Genomic DNA, 21,241 nt, shown 5'->3' on the forward strand with positions numbered 1-21,241 from the left:
CTGTGTGTGTCATGACAGATTAGTGTTTTTGTGCTCGTTGTTAAAATCTTCTAACTGATTGTTGTAATATTGCTGGATCTCATGCTGCAGTAACAGTGGTTGTGATATGAATACAGGGGCATCATGCAAGCCAAAATTCTGGGGGGGCACAATCTGAGACGTTGCAATTGTTTTCTGACGGGTGATATGGATCATGTTAGGAGGGGTCAGGGGGTTTCTCCCCCTGAAAATTTTTAAATTCTGGCTGCTAAACATACCATTTTAATGCAGTTTGGGAGGGACATAAATACCTTAACGGAGCTAGCAGCAACCCTCCTCTATCTGAGGACTAAGTTAAAGTATCTATTTTGTAAGTTTATGTAAAAGACAGGTTGATGAAAGAACTGTAAGCTCAAATTCAAAAGCTTTTGAAGTGTACTTCATTAAAGCATATTTACACACACACCTACTGTACACTTACTACAGGCCTACTACACATGATTTTAAAAACAGTACCATTGCAGTTTTTATGTTATGATTTTAAATTGGTATGTGACCCAAGAACGATCTTACATTAAAGGTGCTGAGGTCTGACTTTGTGGTGGTCTGAAATTAAGTTATTTTAATATTAATATGTGATGAAGGACTTTGAAAGAAGTTTGACAGATTTCAGTGCTGAATAAGGTTAACACTACCCCGTTTATTTGAAAATGGTTAATATTTGACAGAAATGTAAAAAAGTAATCAAATCCAATGTAATATGTAACATTACTTTAGTAAAATCATTGAAATACTGTAGTTACACTGCTCATTATATTTTAAATAAGGAACTTGTAAAGAGTATAAATTTTATGGCAGTAACGTTAGCCAACTAGTTAACGGTTAGACTAGGCTAGCTATCGATAGCGCTACACTGACACAACTTAAGTTAATGCTCTGAATTCGCAGCTAATATCAAATCCATAACTTTTTGATCAAGTTAAAATTTCCAGGTCTACCACAAATAATCCCACTACCTTTTAATATCATCCGATAACTAATTCAATGCCGATTTGTTGCTTTGCCCACTTACCACTTCAAGACCATCGGTAAAACATTGCCAGCTCAACGTGCGAGACGAGCGAGTTGCTTGCACATACACAGCAAAGATTATAGAGCGCTACGCGCATAGGGGTCTAGATGTGATATACACAGATAACATATTAGGAAAAAGGGGCGGGCTGATGCTGATCGATTTATTACACATCCAGAAGAATACATTTCAGTCGTTATAGGCTCTGGTAATTATGGAGCATAATAGGAATAAAGTTGTGACAAAAAAAATATCAGGGAGGAAAAATATGAGGGGGCTCACATTGAATGGGCATGACGCAACTGTATGAATATATTAATGGAACAACATAATTGTTAGATTCAAAAGACATCAGTGATTCAGTCTATTTCATGATGATTATAAAACCATCAACAGGAAACAATTATCACCTGATTTCAGTTCATTTAAGCTTTCTTTGCTGCTGCAAATGTGCTTAACACACACACTGTCACAGCACCCATAATAAGAGTTAATAGACCAACTAATGGAAACACTAATCACTCTTATGGTAACTTCAAATTAAAGAGTTAAACCTCTGTTAATTCTCAATAAAACTTCTGCAGACGTATGACAGAAATAAAGTCAGTCTGGTTAGTAATAAGTGAAGCTGGTAATGCTGTTTGTGGAGTTGTTTATTCCTCCTCTGCTGAGATCTTCACAGATTTAATGTCTTCTTTTCTCTTCCGTGGATTTCATCTAAGACTGTGTCTGAAGTCAGTTGTAGTTCTTGTGTTTCTGTTCGTCTCTTTTTTTGTTCTCTTCTTTCCTTTAGTGATTCTGCCTGTTAACAGGCTTTATTAAGGCTTTATTAATTACTTAATATTAAATATACACAGATTTTGTGGTTCAGATAAGGTCCAGTTCTGGTTTATTTCTTTGCTCTTGGCTGACATGTGACATTGCTATGGCCTGCATGTGGCCCAGATTTGGCAAACAGGAGTGGGCCACCCAAGGGCCGTCATTCAACGCTGTATGTGGGCCAGATCCGCATTCCACAAGTGCCAGACTTGGGCCGGCTCTGGGCCGACCCAATGTTGCTATGTGGGGAGCAACACTCATTTTCTTACTTTTGAGTTATTTTTTTGCTCCCTTTGCTCTCTCTTTCGGTCCTTTCTTTTCTTTCACTTCTTTTTGTTGTCTATATCTATTTCATCGCTGATTTATGTTCCCACGGAGGTTCCAAAGTAATGGAGACTTTTATATATTGTCGTGTTTCTTTAGAAATAAATAATGGACAAATGAAGTCTTTGGACGCCTCAGATGTAAAGTTATTTGCTGTCAAAGTGACGCCAAAATGAATGGGAGTCAATGGAATGCTAACAGCAGGTGATGGTCTGCTACAATGGCGGCCCCTCGGAGGCTTCAGTTTCCGGCTGATGGATTACCCCCTTGGTACTTCCGCTCAATTTTCATTTTCCTACAGTACTCCGTCTGGATGTCGGCCGGGACGCATAAAAAAAATTATCGCATAATTATCGCGAGGCTTTCGATAATGATATCGGGCAACGTGATATCGCGATAACGATATTGATTCAATATATCGAGCACCCATAACAGTAACTCGCGATTGAGGGGTCAACCTCAGTGGCTCCAGTGCGTCATCAAATAGGGGCGTGTCCAGGAGCTCAGGGGCTCCAGTGCATCATCGAGCCCCCGTTTTAGCCCCGCCAAAAAAATACGTAACACAGCAATGGTTAAAAACTGTTCAACGTTCTAACTGCAAAATTTAGTACTTCACAGTTCAGTCTTTATAATATGATTTAGTGTAACAGAGTTATATATAAAGTGTGTGTTTCTCCATAATGCTAATAATGATTTGTTAAATAATCACATTGGAAGATGATTGGATAGAATAAGGGTTAACATGGTTTCCCATTGGCTGGCTGGTTCTCGGTGCTGCGCGCCCTATGTCGCAATTACCAGTTCAAGTGTGTAAGACCAGTGCGCCAGCACGAGTAGTGTCGTATGCTGAATTATATCTTCTCACTCTGTTACACAATGTTTTCTCAGTGAATAAATTGATGGGAGAAGATTTCGAACCATATTTCGAATACTTTATTGAACCATAACACAGCGCAGAGGTGACAAAAGACCAGTTACATTGGTGCCGTGATCGGTCTTCTGAGCATCCGCGTCGAATTCGTGACGCTAGGCGGACATCCAAGCATCGTTGCACAGCGGACGTCGGAGGAATCGCGCGAGTGGCAAAACGCAGGAAGTGGAGTTCGGTACATCAGCGCGAGGCAGAGCTTAGAAGTGAAGATGAGGTGGTTGTGTAAAATACTGCACATGCATATGAACACAGAACTGAGAACAATTAATGGATTGGAACCCTGAATTACTCAAAATTTTATATTATCTGAAATATTTCCTGTTTTGGGCATTTTACTCTTATTGTAGTTTTTTTTTTAATTATTGTTTTTTTTGTTTTGTTTTTTATTTTGGGTGAAAAAAAAAAATAGCCTGGAGAAATTTAACATACCAGGCCTGGGTAGAGGGAGAGGTGTGTATCAGACAGATGTAACATTTTCTGTAGGTAGGGGGTTTTCTGGCTACCCGCTAAGTTCCACTCCACGGGTAACCTATCAAAATTGTGGGGAAACGCATCAAATTGATCTGTCTGCGGTTAATGGGACAGACGTGAATGAATTAAGGACTTCAACTGCAGAGGGAAATATTTCTATGGATATGTTGGCCACTGTTGTGAAACAAATAGATCAATCCATCAGTGAGAATATTGTATCTTTTCTGGAATCAAGAGTAACGGAATGTGGGGAGGGATCTAGATGGGGACACGCTAGCAGCGGTGCGCCCTCTGACATGAAAAATTTGAGTCTGGTATTACAGTCTGATATTAAAGAGCCAGCTTACTATCGTGGGGATGCTTCTGATAAATGTACAATAAATGAATGGGTGGAATTGATGTCAGTATACTTGCGTAAACGTGAGTATAGCCAGGAATGTCAGTCTGAAGAAGTTCTGGGCCGATTAATGGGAAGGACACGAGATGTTGTTAAAATAGCCCTACGCAATTATGAGAAAACTGACTTGACTAGTGGCCCCAGGCCTATTTTTGACATCCTGAAGCAACATTTTGGTGACGCAGTATACTCTGCCATGCCCTTGACTGATTTTTATACCACCTTATAAAAACCCTAAGTATATGATGTCAATCTGGAATCGTTGTACTCTACTGTGTGTGAGGAAATTGACCAAAACATGACTGTGATAGTTCAAAATACACAAAAACTGTCAATGCATGAGGAATTGTTTTATACTGATGTTTTGTTGGAGAGCACATTGACTGTTAAAGGTATGATTGATTGCAGTTCTATGGCTTGCACTTTGAGTCCCGTGGCTGTGTCTCAATTACAGGATGCTGGTGTAGCCTTGAATGGTTCTGTGTCTACATCTGAGGTAGTACTGGTCGGCTGTGGTGGGTCGAAAACGAAAACAATCGCTATGTGTGACCTAAACATGACTGTTTATGGGTGCACGGTTCAGGTTCCAACCTTAGTTGTAGATGGCCAAGTTGATGACCTCATTGTGGGCAGTAATGTGATAAAACACTTGATTAAAGAGTTAAAAAAGCGTGCAATGTCGATAGGGATTCTGAGGATGGCAAGCTTATTCAGTTGCTGACTAATGTTGAGAGGTGGAATGGAACAGTTGTCCCAGAAAAGGTTGGGAAAGTTAAACTGAAGAATTCAGTAACACTTGAACCTTTACAGGAGCATTTAGTCTGGGCAAAACTTTCTAATCTAAACAATTTGTCAGCTGACAGTGCTATCATTGCAGAGCCGTGCAGAGCTCGCTCAAGACCCATAAATATCCTTATTGGCCGCACAGTGGCGAGGTTGTGGGCCGATGGATGGGTGCCTGTTAAGGTAATTAACCCCTCACCGGTGCCCATTACTCTCAGAAATAATGCAAAGTTGGCTGACATTTATCCATGTTTGGCTTTGGACGATTTTGACCCTGACGTGGGTGACGCAAGCATAGGGTTGCCATATAGCGTGCAAAGTTTAATGCTGAGCATTTCCCAGTAATACTGGCATGGATTTGGCTTGATATTGGACATTCACAGATTTAGGGACCCTCTCTAAAGTTACATATGACATTGATATACACGTTTCTAACTTCAATTAGCCTAGAAATCTAGACGCACCCTAGCGGCAGCAAAAAATATTTTGCAGCAAAGTGTGGTCTAGCAACTCTCAGTTGGCATTCGAGCTGGAAAAACCAAACTCTGGTCAGGCCAATCACATCGTGTATAGAGTTCGTGGACGGGCTTAACATAATGACGGCAGAGTTGTGACGGTTCCGTGTGATTTCCATAGGTGATTTGAATTCACTGCTACTTGAAAACAAAGAAGATGCTGCTGGCGAACAGCGGTCTTTCGAATCTGCTTTAGCCGCGACTCTGGATGACTTGGAGTTAAGAGAACGTCACTTAAGTCATTCTTAAAAAAAGAAAGATGTGTTTGGAGTTTTGACGACCGGATACGGCAAAAGTTTAATATATCAGCTAGCTCCGCTGGTGGAAAAACGCATGGGACTCACTCAGCCACAGCCGTTCGTTGCTCTGGCTGGTTGTAGCGCTGTCCTATTGCGTGCAGAGGGAATTTGAATGACAACCATTTATCCCGCCCCTCGGATTGAGGTATACCAATTGTGAGTTCCCAGACCTAACATCTTGATAGGTCTGGCTTGCCAGGCTAAACTTCAATAGCATTTGAAGAGAACTACAGTCAAACCAACTGTAAAGTGTTTATGCAGGTGTCAGGCATAATGCGCACATTTTAGATTTTTTATATACAAATAAATTTAAGTTAGAAACGTGTATGCCAATGTTGTATGCGACTATAGAGACGGCCCTTACATGTGCGAATGTCCAATGTCAAGCCAATTTTACATTTACATTTGGTCATTTAGCAGACGCTTTTATCCAAAGCGACTTACAGTTAAAGCTACACTGTGTGATTTTTACCCCCATCTAGCGGTGAAAGGGTATATGACCATCCAGTGAATATTAGTTTCTGTTCCTCTCAATTCCGATTTCGTTTTAACTGCTACGGTGGCCAATGTAGTCCAAGACTAACATGGCTTCCAGTTCGACCTCGTCCATGAGTGTTCCTTCAAGGGATGAGGTTATTTTAGAAAACTATTATAATTTGCAGTAATTTAATTTGTGAGGTAACTTATAGGTTATGACATCTATGTAAAATGAATAATAGTTTGTTTTCGTTATTTTTTTACCATTTCATTGCTAACATCACTTATCAGGTTCCCAGACGAATGCAAGCTAATCTTAGTAAAGTAACTTTTATCAGTGCTATCGTTATTCTGTATGTTGTACAACATCACTAGCGTAAGGCAAAGTTTACATTGTAGGCTATATCATTTTCTCCGTGAGCAGAGATCAATTGATGTGACGGAGGTGCAAGCAATCCCCCTCTTGACATTCGACACGGTGCCATCGAGTGTTAAAACGCGAAAGGCGCAGCTTGAATTAACGAGTATGTCCCTCTTTGGCTAATGTACTTTCAAGATGGAGGGGCAACATGGCGACCGACATTAGAACCCCTTACCCGTATGTATTTTCAATGGCTTATTATACACTCACGAGAATACTTTATTACTTGAACGAAGTAAATATACATTAATGAGCACATATATTTTTGAAAGAGTTTTGAAAGAGAAATTGTTTTTAGCTAAGAATAAACTAAAAAAGTTACACAGTGTAGCTTTAAACTAACAATAGGACAACAATATACAAGTGCTATGACCCTTCCCAGTTTAATCTAATGCAGTAGCTACGTAGGCATACTCTATATATATATATACATATATATATATATATATATTCACTCACCTAAAGGATTATTAGGAACACCAGTTCAATTTCTCATTAATGCAATTATCTAATCAACCAATCACATGGCACTTGCTTCAATGCATTTAGGGGTGTGGTCCTGGTCAAGACAATCTCCTGAGCTCCAAACTGAATGTCAGAATGGGAAAGAAAGGTGATTTAAGCTATTTTGAGCTGGCATGGTTGTTGGTGCCAGACGGGCCGGTCTGAGTATTTCACAATCTGCTCAGTTACTGGGATTTTCACGCACAAGCATTTCTAGGGTTTACAAAGAATGGTGTGAAAAGGACAAAACATCCAGTATGTGGTAGTCCTGTGGGCGAAAATGCCTTGTTGATGTTAGAGGTCAGAGGAGAATGGGCCGACTGATTCAAGCTGATAGAAGAGCAACTTTGACAGAAATAACCCCTCGTTACAACTGAGGTAAGCAGCAAAGCATTTGTGAAGCCACAACACGCACAACCTTGAGGCGGATGGGCTACAACAGCAGAAGACCCCACCGGGTACCACTCATCTCCACTACAAATAGGAAAAAGAGGCTAGAATTTGCAAGAGCTCACCAAAATGGGACAGTTGAAGACTGGAAAAATGTTGCCTGGTCTGAGTCTCGATTTCTGTTGAGACATTCAGATGGTAGAGTCAGAATTTGGCGTAAACAGAATGAGAACATGGATCCATCATGCCTTGTTACCACTGTGCAGGCTGGTGGTGGTGGTGTAATGGTGTGGGGGATGTTTTCTTGGCACACTTTAGGCCCCTTAGTGCCAATTGGGCATCGTTGAAATGCCAAGGCCTACCTGAGCATTGTTTTTTCGACCATGTCCATCCCTTTATGGCCACCATGTACCCATCCTCTGATGGCTACTTCCAGCAGGATAATGGACCATGTCACAAAGCTCAAATTATTTCAAATTGGTTTCTTGAACATGACAATGAGTTCACTGTACTGAAATGGCCCCCACAGTCACCAGATCCAACCCAATAGAGCATCTTTGGAATGTGGTGGAACGGGAGCTTTGTGCCCTGGATGTGCATCCCACAAATCTCCATCAACTGCAAGATACTATCCTATCAATATGGGCCAACAATTCTAAAGAACGCTTTCAGCACCTTGTTGAATCTATGCCACGTAGAATTAAAGTAGTTCTGAAGGCGAAAGGGGGTCAAACATAGTATTAGTATGGTGTTCCTAATAATCCTTTAGGTGAGTGTGTATATATATATATATAATATGTATAATGGAATCGAAATTGTTAATATTAATTGAACAAGTGTTGATTTTGTGCCAGTATCACTGGTAAAAGCTCAGCATGAAACTTTGTGCATTAAAGGTGCTCTAAGCAATCTCACGCGTTTTTTAGGCCAAAACATTCTTTGTCACGTACAGAAAACATCTCCTCACTATCCGCTAGCTGCCTGTCCCCTGAACACACTGTAAAAAAACGCGGTCTCTGCAGACACCCCAGGCTCCACAAACGGCATCAAAAACAAACTGGGCTGACCCGCACCCCGAAACATAATAAACTGTTCCAGCCAATAACCGACAAGAAGGGTTTGAGGGGTTAGTGTGCGGATGAGGAAGAGGGATGGTCTAGCTAGCCTCCGTTTTGTTTGACGATACTTTGAACGTCAACAAGAAGTGGCGTCACCCAACATTGCTTAGAGCACCTTTAAGTTCACATCCTGAGTCTGAGTAATGCCTATATTTTTCAAGTAGTGCAATTCAACAGGTTTTTTTTGTTTCAAAAACATTTGGCATTATTTTACTTCCATAGTTGGGAACAGTCACAAGAGGACATGCAGGTAAACAGATGAAATATTGAATCTTTTTTTATTTGACTTTTTTTTTATTTTTTTTATTATGCATATATAGGGCTGCTAGTATAGGGCCTATTGATATTATTATGATAATATTGTTTTAACTATAATTATAAAAAAATATTACAATAGGTAGCCTACAACTGTCCTGTGAAAAGCAGCATTTTCTGTGTGAATCGAGATGCTCCGAGACGCTGAAAACACCTGGACCCGTGTTACACAGTGTTGCTCTTCACTCTGTAACAAATGAAATGAAGGGGTTAACGTTAATCAAAAAGATCACTAAGAGTATATAGCAAGAGTTGTGGACACAGTAAGGAAAGGAAAGACATTTATATGAAATTAACAAGTAGTCTAAATTTGAGAGAAGTTTGTGGCAAAATAAGGGATCACACGGTAATTTCATGACTCCGTATTAAACACGCAATTTGAATCAACTGCTTTTTAAAACTGGTAAACAAACAGAACATGTTCTTCTAAAATGTGTTGATTATAATAAAGAAAACTCAGTGCATAAGATGTTGTAGCCTATCTTTCTGTATGAATAAAATTGTTAAAATGATTTTAAAAAAAACCTACTGAGCAATAATTTAAGTGACCACAGCTTTATACCTAACGAAAACAATTTGTTTAAGAAGTCCCCCCTTCTACATTTTCTTTCCTTCTACATCAACGCTTCACAAAAGCTGTTTTTCCAACCGCCATTAAATTCGAAAGAAGAAGTAGAGGAAGAAGAAGAAGAGGAGGAGGAGTAGAGGAAGCTTCAATAATGCAGCGATTCGCATCGTCTTAAACTTGAAAAAGACTCAAAATGAGCGCGGAGAACACCGGGTTTAACAACTCAAATATGTGTGATAATATCGTAATGATTGAGTATATTAAAGTAGAGATTGTGGACATGAGTGATCCAGAACAATGCAGCGTGAAAGATGAAGATACTGATGAGCAAAGAGGTTGGTGTCAGTTTTCATCAAATCATCACACGCTTCTTTACATTTCTCGGCAGTAGTAAGAAGATCTGAGGTGCTGTTGTTAAATACACTCAGGTCAGGGGTGTTACTTGTGCTGGAGATCTACTTTCTTGCAGAGTTCAGCTCATCCCCTTATTAAATACACCTGGACCAGCTAACCTAGATCTTCAGGAACACCTGATAATTATATATATTTAATTTATATGTATATTTTATTTTAAAATATTGGGACATGTAACACGTTAACTTTAAAGATGATTTTGAATGCATGTAGGGTAAGTGCAAACGTATAATTTATTCATACATATAAGCTTAGCTATCAGGTTAATAATTGGGTATCTTTATGTTACCCTGGTATGCAAGCTAACTAATACAGACATTAATGGTCAATATAAGATTGTTCAAACTGAATTTATCATTCCTATTAAAATTATTAGGCTGTGGGATTAGAAAAAATGTAGTCGTGGCAACACTACATCCAAAAAAAAAAATGAGATGTTGTTGCAAGAGCAACAGTAAGTTATTGTGATGAAAGAATGAGGCACGTGATTTTTCCTTTTTTAATTGACATGCACTGTCTGATAAATCATTTATAATAAGTACTGCAATAGGCCTATTTAATTTTAAAAAAATATCATAATTTATGTTGAATGCATGATGTCTTTAAGTTGTCTGGGATTACTGCACGTTCTCGTGTCTGTTCGAAAGTAGGGGTGGGCATTGGGCAATACTGTGAAATTTGGTATCGAACCAATACTTTTTACTTTTAAAAGCAGGGCTCGAAATTTAATCTGTGCGACCTCAACATTTATTTGGGAGCATTTTCATGACCACTAAAAGATTTTGTGATTTGTGCTCTTAATGTGCCTGTAATTAGTCATGTGTAGTGTATGTTAAACCCAGGATACAGGATAGCCAAAAAAAATAAAAATAATAATAATATTTGTATTACTGTAATAAGCTGAATTTGCAAACATGAACTTTGCACCAAATTATTACTGGAGAATAGTAATAATAACAGATTAAGAACAGAAAAACAGAATAATCATATAAACATAATAATAGAATAAAACAATAATATAGTAACAAAACATAATGTATCCCTTTCCCAGTACTACTACTGTTTTTTATTTTATTTATTTTTTATTTAAAAAATGCACAAAATTTCTACTGAACAAATGTTTTGAATCTTCTTTTCAGTTACTTTTGTGTTTTAAGGCACAATAATAGAACAAATGAAAAATATTCCCTTTCATTACACTTCTCTGCCATAGTTTATAAACAAAGTACACACACTTGTTTGTGGAAAAACTAAATAAATAAAGTGCAAAAAACTAAATAATAATAAATAAAAAAACTACTACAAACCTGTATAATTCTCAATCTTTTGTTTTTAACCCCAAAGCACCTCCTGTGTCCAAGGAAATGTTCCCTGAGACCCCTTTTATACCCTGTCACCCAGTTACTACTGAGTTAAAAGGGTTTTGTTCAGAAATAATAACGTTTACATTTTTCCCTTTTTGTTGCACTTCTCTGTCCTGCCTTCGAGAAAATTCTTCCTGCAGGGACAGATGAGACAGGGGAATGTTGGCTCATTCATTTTCCCCCAAAGTAGTCAGTCTTGATCCAATGGAATTGGCTTTTCTTCTAAGTACCGGCTCATTTCAATTAAAGGGGACCTATTATGCAAAATTCACTTTTGCATGGTGTTTGGGCATAAATCACCCTGCAGTGATATAAATACACCCACTCCTTTTTTTTAAATCCCATAATTCATAAGTAGTGTCTCCCAACGACCTGTTTTCAGAATGCGGCTTTAGTGACGTCACTACTAGGGTTGGATACCGAAACGCGGTGCCAATAGAGAACCGGTTCCGACGTAAACGGTAGTAACCAGACCGAATAAGAACGAAAATTTCGGTGCCTGATTTCGGTGTCTGACTCTGTTTCATGAGGCGCACACATGCAAGGTCTCTCGCGCGCTCTCTCTCTCTCTCTCCGCCGTGCGCGCACAATACTGTTTGAAGCACAGTCTGTTCTGTCTCGCATGCGCGCTCTTGCTCGCTCGCTCTAGATTCCAGGATATTTTAACTAATTTGCGGGCATTAGGGAGCCGTTATCAATATGCGGGAGACTCCCGGAACGTCTGCTGATAGCGAGGGGATTAATTAAGATGCCGAAGACAAAACGCTCCAAGGTTTGTCTGCATTTCACGTGTAAAATTACGCGTCAGAATGCCCTCTGGGTGTGCCGATTGTCTGAAGCACATATAGAATCACGCCAATCCATTGGCTGATGGCGCGGGTGCCGCCTCGACGCTCACGTCGTCTTATTATAGACGCGCATCATCTGCTCCTCAGATTTCTCTGCCAAAAAAGGAATAGGGATTCCTTTTTTGTCAAGTCAGCAGTCTTCCCCATGATTGTGTAGCCTACAGAACTAGACTGAGAGACCATTTAAAGGCCTTTGCAGGTGTTTTGAGTTAATTAGCTGATTAGAGTGTGGCACCAGGTGTCTTCAATATTGAACCTTTTCACAATATTCTAATTTTTGGAGATACTGAATTTGGGATTTTCATTAGTGGTCAGTTTTAATCATCACAATTAAATGAAATGAACACTTGAAACATATCAGTCTGTGTGTAATGAATGAATATAATATCCAAATTTTACTTTTTGAATGGAATTACTGAAATAAATCAACTTTTTGATGATATTCTAATTATATGACCAGCACATGTAGTATTGACCAGATGTGTGACATTTTGACTTCTGTTGTTTACATTTGTCCCCTCTTTTTATTACTATGTCCATTTTGTCCTGGTGGAGGTGAAAAAGGAAAGTCAAGAACTGACTGAAGTGGAGTGGAAATATCAGCATCAGGAACCTCATTTCATAAGTGGAGAAAATAAAGGTAACCTTAACGATCACATCAGAATTCACACCGCAGAGAAGCCGTACACATGCCACGAGTGTGGGAAAAGTTTCATAAAAAAATGCCATTTGAAGAGTCACCTTAAACATAAAAAAATGTTTTTCTTTACTTCTGTCATTATGTTAAATTCATTTGGAATAATTATCTCAATTCTCTGTGTGTGTGTGTGTGTGCTTTGCAGAACAACTCCTGGATGAGTCTCAGGTCCCTGTCTCCACCCACATCACCACCGTGGGACAACTCACTCCAGCCGCAGCTGCCAGCCAGGAGCCTGCCGTGCCACCATCGCAGGAGCAGGCCTCCGTCTCCACCGGCATCCACCTGGAGGGTTGGCAGAGGTACTGGGAGGAACCACCAGCATCTGCCCAAGCACTTGGCATCGCCCTACCTAACATTAAGTGGATGAAGTGCAACGAGGCATATGGCCTGTTTGAGAGGGCATCCCGGTATAATAATGCCAAAGGCGACATTGTGGAGAGGAAGTTGCTGAAGGAGAAGATGGAGTTCCACCCACCCCCACTGCCTGTGTCCGTCAAGGGAGCAGTTCCCAGCATGCTCTCCTTTTTCACCACGCCTGCCTTCTTCTGGCGCCCCGTCGGTGTGATGAAGGCCATGATTCCCTGCCCCAACACCAACTGCCCTGCGCCGCCTGGGGAATACCTGGAGAGGAAGGGCTTCGGCAGCTACGCCAGGCAGGTGTGTGGCATGTCATCTTACTACACCCTCCTGACGGAGAAGCTGAAGTGCTCCTACTGCGAGAAGGTGAGGCATGTGTCGGTGGCACGCGACAGTGAGGAGGAGGAGGAGGAATATCACCATCAGCAGCAGTACATTTGGCTGGCCTACAGTCCAAAAGTTCTGATGAGCCTCGCCCCTGCTGTTAGACGGATGTTCCCCGCCATTCGGATCAAGGCTGTATCTCAGTACTAGTTTTACTTGATCTTAGTGCTGCGTTCGATACTATAGATCACACAATACTCTTAGATCGACTACAAAATTACACTGGTGTTCAAGGACAAGCATTAAGCTGGTTCAGGTCATACTTATCTGACCGCTACCATTTCGTCTACTTAAATGGAGAAAAATCGATTATAACTTCGGCAAACTATGGAGTGCCGCAGGGATCTGTGTTAGGCCCTTTATTATTCTCAATATATATGCTGCCACTTGGTAATATTCTAAGGAAACATGGAATTAGTTTCCATTGTTATGCTGATGACACTCAAATATATATTTCCTCACGGCCAGATGAATACGCTAAATTATCCAAATTGACAGATTGTGTTAAAGATATAAAAGATTGGATGACGCATAATTTTCTTTTATTAAATCCAGACAAGACAGAGGTAATACTTATCGGTTCTAAAAACCGTCCACAAAACCTTTCACAGCACGACTTTAACATAGTAGGATGCCCTGTTACTCTATCCGCTACAGTAAAAGACCTGGGTGTTACATTAGACTGCAACCTGTCTTTTGAAAAGCATATTTCATATGTTACAAAAACAGCCTTTTTCCACCTTAGAAACATTGCTAAGCTACGTAATATGCTATCAGTCTCTGATGCAGAAAAGTTAGTTCATGCATTCATGACCTCGAGACTAGATTACTGTAATGCTTTATTAGCTGGTTGTCCTGCATCTTCAATAAACAAGCTACAGTTAGTCCAAAATGCAGCCGCTAGAGTTCTTACTAGATTAAGAAAATATGATCATATAACACCGATTTTATCATCACTTCATTGGTTACCTATAAAGTTCCGTATTAATTACAAGGTATTGCTTTTGACTTATAAAGCTCTAAATGGTTTAGCTCCAGTCTATTTAACGGATCTTCTATCGCCTTACAATCCATCGCGCTCTTTAAGATCACTAGATTCGAGGTTTCTGGTCATTCCTAGGATATCCAGATCCACCAAAGGAGGCAGAGCATTTTCACATTTAGCTCCGAAGCTCTGGAATAGCCTTCCTGATATTGTTCGTTGCTCAGACTCGCTCTCCCAGTTTAAAACTAGACTGAAGACGCATCTATTTAGCCAGGCATTCATATAAATTTTTTATCTTACAGTTACTGTAAATTCGGCCTCTAGTTCATAAACGCCAGAGGAGAACTGGCCCCCGACTGAGCCTGGGTTCTCCCAAGGTTTTTTTTCTCCATTGGGTCACCTGATGGGGTGTTAGGACACCATTAGGTCACTGGATGGAGTTTTTCGGTTCCTTGCCACTGTTGCCTTTGGCTTGCTCAGTTGGGGATATTCAAATTAATTAACCAATCATACCATTGATCAGCTCTACCAAACTTGGATGTCTTTTTTCCAGTAATAAACAAACATTAAGTTGTTTTGATTGATACTGTGAAGCAGCTTTGATACAATCTGTATTGTGAAAAGCGCTATATAAATATATTTGACTTGACTTGACTTGACATTCTGTGTGGGAAGCGCGCCATCGACAGAGGAGTGGTAACTCTGCTGAGCGACCGCCTCAATGCCGTGTCGATGAGCAAGGTGCAGCGGCTTCTGAAACAGGGCCACGACGAGTGGTACATCGAGCGGCGTGACCTGTACCAGACTCTGCTGTACGACGCCCACACAGCTGGCTCTTCGTCGACGGCAGCCTCATCCTCCTCGCAGAAGGGCATCCTCGCCTTCGCCAAACCTGCAGGGACGTACACACCTCCCATTCCCCAGTCTCCTCTTCCATCTGCCCGGGTGCTGAGGCGAGCACACCTCATCATGGAGATGGAGAAGATGCCAGTGTACCGCAGCGAGATCCTCAGCATGACTGGAGAAATCCTCTGCATAGATGGCACAAGAAAGGTATGCATGCAGCCATTATGTTATGGTAAAAAAAAAAAAAAATACAGATGTGTCTTTAACTAGTGACATTAATGTAATGTAATAATGTGTGTGTTTTGATTTGGTCTGTTTTATGACAGGTCCTGAAGAAGATCTACGGGGACGGCCAGGGCACGATGCAGTACCTCACCAGCGTCCTGAATGAGTGGGGTCAGTTCTTGACGACGGTGGTGGTGGCAGCTGAGTCCGAGGCCTGTTATGCACGCATGGCCAGGGGTCTTGTGGCTCGGTTCGAGCGTGCGAAAGCTCCAGCCCCGAGAGTGATTTATGCCGACAACAACTGCTGCCGGTACATTTTAATTGAATTAATTCCATCGTAGCATAATGATATTTCATCATAGTGTAATGATATTTCAAATAATAATTCAGATAATTCAAATCACACATGACAAGTTATTTAATGAAACACTATTGCATAGATACTTGTAGAAGCATGCTATTTTTTCTGTGTCATTTCAGTGACAGTGGCTCATCGTTCCTTGAGACCCTCTTCAGTGACTGGGTGCAGAGGGGTGCTGTGGTCCGTCTGGACATCCGCCACTGGCTGCACCGCTGGGATGCTGTGGTCATCAAACAGAGCCACGCCAAGTACGGGGTATTCATGAGTGCCATGGCAGGGGCGGTGTTGGCCTGCAATAAGGGGGACATGATGCTCTTGGTCCAGGCAGTGCGGAAGGGCAACGAGGAACTGTACAGCAACCACACTGACCAACAGATGCTCGCCTTCCTCAAGCCGTCTCAGATCAAGAGCTATGTCAGGCGCATAACGAGGGGTGTTGAGGTAACTATTTGTAATAAGTTTGTAATAGAAACGCATCATGTGTAATAAAGCTGTTATATGAATAACATTTCTAATTATACCTTTCCCACCTGTGTGTTACAGGAGACCACTGCGACTGTGGACTCCATCCTTGATGAGTTCAAGGGACCAGCAGGCCTTGACATCGACGGGATCCCCTTGTTCAAATCCTCAGACGCCGTTGATGCACATTGGGCAACGGCAAGCAAGCACCTCGGATGCATGCAGGCGAGTTTATTTGTGAATGGGTCAAGACAGATACAAGTATGGCCATGTATAGACACATTTAGACAAAACTGGATGGGCCAGAGTAATCATGAACCTCGTACTGTTTTGTGTGTTGCAGGACCCCCCTGGTGTTCCGCTGTACGTGGCAGTGAGGACGGTGGTGCTGAACGGTGTGCAGCTGCAGAGGTACAGATGCCGGCGTGGCAGCAATTCTTTAGAAGGGCTGCATTCCCATCTAGTCAACGCCATACCATCTAACAGATGCGGCATCATGCCATTCCAAGTGACTAATGAAAACAAAAGGCTTTGTCAACATCGTCAATTTTTTTTTTTTTTAATATATATTTATTAGATCTTTTCAAGAATGTTATGTACAAATAGGTTAAAAAACATTATGCTTAAAGAAGGGCAACTTTCATTTTCAACTACAATAACGCCAGAAATGTGTTACATGCAATGTGTTTCAGGTGTACCTGATCGCCTTCGCCGTACAGTGGAACGCCAGGATGGAGTCCCTTCGCGTCGACGGAGGTCGTGGTCGCCAGACGAGCTGCGTGGACGCTGCGAGGATTCAGCGAATGAATCGGCAGGCGGGGCTGCTCTTTGGCAAGGAGCACGTCTTTGAACCTAACTTCGCTGCTCCTCTGCCATACCCTGACGACTACAACCATCCAGACGAGGAGGAGCTGCTTGGCGTGGAGTATGGCATGTGCCTGTCCACTGCATTCACTGCAAGGCACTACGTGCAGAAAGGTACAGCATTTTTCATCACACAACAATATATACTAAAATCACCTGCCCGCTAACTGTCTGCTGACCTTGTACTCATCACTACTAATCACAATGTAACTTAACACAATGTAATGTTTTTCAGCTGAGGAGGAGCAGTGTAGGAAGGACGAGGAGGAGGAGGGGAAAGGGGAGTCCGCTGCTGAGGAGAGTGGCGAGGAAGAGGAGGACGAGCAGGCTGACGAGGGTGTCGGAGGCATGTCGGAGGAGGACCCCATAGACCACGTCTGTGAGAAGCATGTCGTCCTCACTCAGGCAGAGCAGGTGGAGGAAGAGGATGACCCCGCTTTGCAGGATGTCCTGGCCAGCCAACGCCATCTCCATCTGCCAGGGATAGAGGAAGTGGAGGCCCTTGCGTCGCTTCTCCTCCAGCTGGGAGACGACAGCGACCACCACCACCTCGTGCCCGCCGTGCTGAGGCAGCAAATTGCCACGGCTGCTGCTGCTCTCCACGACCACGACCGGTCCGGCGCCAACTTCGTCAAGAAGTACGAGTCCAGGTGGGGCTACACCCTCTTTGGTCGTTGCCTCGGAGCCGACACGCCAGAGACCAGCGCAGCACAGAAGACCAAGTTTGGCTGGATGAGGTACCCCCAAGCAGCGCAGGTGACCGAGGAGAGCCGTCTTCTGTACCTCCTGATTAAAATGCTGCAGCACCATCCCACCTGCAGCAAATTCCACTCGTCTCCCAGCAAGCTGACCTCATCTATCAAAGGCCAGTACAAGAGGATTGCCGACAGAGTGAGGGACGACCCGGTCGTGGGCAGCCTGGCCATCCCGCTGCCCAACATAAACGTCAAGTCCATCAGCAACTTTTTCAGGAGGGAGGAGAAGATGGCCAACTTCATGGTAACGGTCAGGCCAAGAGTGAAGACTCATCGGAATGTTCTGTCAGGCCAACCAATGCCTGATGCCCCTGCTCTGCCGTCGTCACTGCCACCACCAGATAGACCTCAGGTGCAGTACCAGGAGCCTCACCATGTCGCTGGCAAAAGGCGTGGGGAAAAGCAGAGGTAAGTTCTTCGCTCACTTTATCCATTTATTTTTTTGTGTAGAAAAAATGTTAATGCACACCCATACTTATAAGGTTCTCACCACTAAAGAGTCTCATTTATTATAAAAGATTTTATCAGATTTGTATTGCTATTAAGTTTTTTATATCTTTTCCCAATGAGCACACAGCACACTGGGAGCTGTACTGTATGACACTGTATTATTGTATATGATACTCACAGTATTGTGCTTGTGTGTTTTTTTTTCTTTTATATTTACAGGTTGGACTTTGAAGACCCACAGCCAGACTGTCAACCAGGGCCTTCAAACCGCTGTATCCAGCCCAAGCCTGCCACTGCATCCTACGTGCCATCTGCCGTGGCAAAAGCACCTGTCCTCCTGGTGCAGCCAACCCAACCACAGGCTCCATCAGTGAGGTTGCTGCCATCTGCCAACCCAGTCTTCCTCCCTGTCCTCCCACCCTGTCCTCCCGCACTGAAACCTGTTATGCCCAACAAGTCCAATAAGCCATGTGGGGCTTGCAAGGTGCCGCAGTGTGGGGGGCAGCGGAAGAAATACACCCCTTCCAAAGACAAGGTGGCTGGAAGCAGCCAGAAAATCTTCACCTTTTGTCCCTCCACCAATATGTCCACCACACCTGGCTTCGTAGGTGTAACATACACCAGCTATGAACACTTTAAATCTGTGGTGGATGGGGAACTGGAGAAGAGGAGAACCACCCTCTAAACCTGTTGTGGGTTGCAATGACTGTCACACACACTGACACACACACACACACATACTGACAGACACATACACGCTGACACACACACACACACACACACACACACACACACACACACACACACAACACACACACACATACTGACAGACACATACACGCTGACACACACACTAACACACACACACACACACACACACACTGAGACACACACACACAATGATGTAAATAATGTGAAATTGTTTAAAAACGTTTTAAATGTTTATAATGTATATTTATTTAACTTATTTGTGTGTTGTTTTTTACATACATGTTTTAGTGTAATTCATGTGTTTCATACAAAATGTTCATTCATGTTTCTTTCATACATATCTGTTACTACCTGAAATTACCTTTTGCATCAAGCATTTGGGATTCGTCACATCATGTTTGATTTCTCGTTTCATTCCTGTGGTGTCAATAAAATATTTTCATTGCATTTGAAAATGGCTCTGCTTGTTACCTGGTGTTAACATAATAATTCCATTTTTAAGCGTTTCATACTCGCTGTATATAAAAGGGTAATTTTTCATTCATGTGTTGCGATAGCTTAATCAAAGAATACTTACCAGTTATAAACTGCTTTACATACTAAAAAAATCCACTTGGATAACTTTTATATTATGTACCTATGTTGGAGTGCAATGCTTACCTTAAATTAAAACTTTACCTGAAATCAAGGGTCCAAAAAGATTAATAAGAATACTTACCCATATTATACTTACCTGAAACTAACTGGGGTGCGATACTTACCTGAAATTAAAAGTTTACCTGAAATCAAGGGTCCAAAAAGATGAATAAGAATACTTACCCGTATTATACTTCCCTGAAACTAACTGCATTTCAGCAAAGGGGTTTGCACCTTTAAACTACAATTATTCACTCAAGCAGTTTAAGGGATTATACATCTTTCACAGAGATTTCAATCTATGAGTTTCAAATAGCTGAACTGTGGCTCGAACTTGTGATCTTATGAATGGGAAACAAGTGCTTTACCCACTCGTCCACCGCATCTTGCAGTACCAGGATCGTCCAGCAGGTGGCCCAGGATCGTGCTCATCCCAGGATCGAGGATAGGGACTTGGGGGGGTCATATTCATATAATGAATATTTTGAGCAGCTGTATAAAGACATGAAAACGCTTTGTGGATGCTGTTTGTCTTTGATTGCTGTTTGTCATTAGACCTCTATACGCATTAAATTAATAATTAATTAAACATTTTTTCAGATTTTTTAGACTATTTTAAACTGTAAAGTGAGCAGGATATTAAAATGTTGCACATGAATTTATGATAATAAGCAGAAGCCTCCCCAGCTCTACAGCACCCCACAGTTTCTCCTATATAAATCTGTAGTGAAAAATGGAACTGCAGCGCTCTAATCGACCTTAGATTCTATTTTAACATTTGGCATACAGAGAAATAAAGAATCAACATATGAATCTCAACAATGGTGACAATCAAAAAAGCTTGTTTTGTGACATTCAGAGTTGATCTGATTTTTTTTTAATTGTCACCATTGTTGAGATTCATTTGCTGATTCTTGATGTCTGTGTGATTATACATGCAATATTTGGACCAGTACCATTAAATTGATCACATATTTGAAGGTGGGTAAAAAAAAAGCATGTATACACAATGTTATGAGAAAATTTACCAAATCGTCACACACAGACCTCAAGATTTTGCGTATGATTCACAACAATGGTGACAATAAAAAAAGCTTGCATGATGGGTAGCTTTCATAGTACAAAACATCCTTGATTCCCAAGCTTTTTTGTTTTGGTTGCCACCGTTGTTGAGAATCGTATGCAAAATCTTCATGTCTGTGTGTGACTACTACATACTACACCTGCTTAAAACATTCTGTAGTCTTGCTTTTATCCACCTTCAAATAGTGGTGGGCAGATCGAGGTTTTGTGAAGCAATGAAACAGTTGAACCAAATGGTCCATATTGTTTCAAGGCTTCGAATCAATCCGACACCTGTCTGGACGGTGACACCTAGAGGTCACTTGCAGGTGTTGATCTGAAACAACCTTGACAAGCCATGAAAATTTGTTGTTGTTTTATTATTGTACTTTTCTAATATGTGAATCGTGTAACCTATACTGCCCTACAAAGCA

At 41.5% G+C, this 21,241-nt stretch overlaps 2 protein-coding genes across 2 annotated transcripts; both read left to right on the plus strand.

Annotated features, from left to right (window-relative positions):
• Positions 1-15,100: 15,100 nt before the first annotated feature.
• On the plus strand, positions 15,101-17,291 carry LOC143749421 (uncharacterized). The gene is made up of 5 exons (XM_077241944.1): positions 15,101-15,488; positions 15,608-15,816; positions 15,987-16,308; positions 16,411-16,506; positions 16,780-17,291. Exons 1-5 carry the CDS (start codon positions 15,168-15,170, stop codon positions 16,810-16,812), a joined length of 981 nt encoding a protein of 326 aa, XP_077098059.1. The 5' UTR covers positions 15,101-15,167; the 3' UTR covers positions 16,813-17,291.
• On the plus strand, positions 16,826-19,519 carry LOC143744866 (uncharacterized). The gene is made up of 4 exons (XM_077236601.1): positions 16,826-16,837; positions 17,022-17,307; positions 17,429-18,356; positions 18,618-19,519. The coding sequence occupies exons 1-4, from the start codon at positions 16,826-16,828 to the stop codon at positions 19,081-19,083; spliced, it is 1,692 nt and encodes a 563-aa protein (XP_077092716.1). The 3' UTR covers positions 19,084-19,519.
• Positions 19,520-21,241: the final 1,722 nt, after the last annotated feature.

Source organism: Siphateles boraxobius, unplaced genomic scaffold (assembly GCF_051911475.1).
Source record: "Siphateles boraxobius isolate OS27281-9 unplaced genomic scaffold, OSU_SipBor_1 1, whole genome shotgun sequence".
Lineage (NCBI taxonomy): Eukaryota > Metazoa > Chordata > Actinopteri > Cypriniformes > Leuciscidae > Siphateles > Siphateles boraxobius.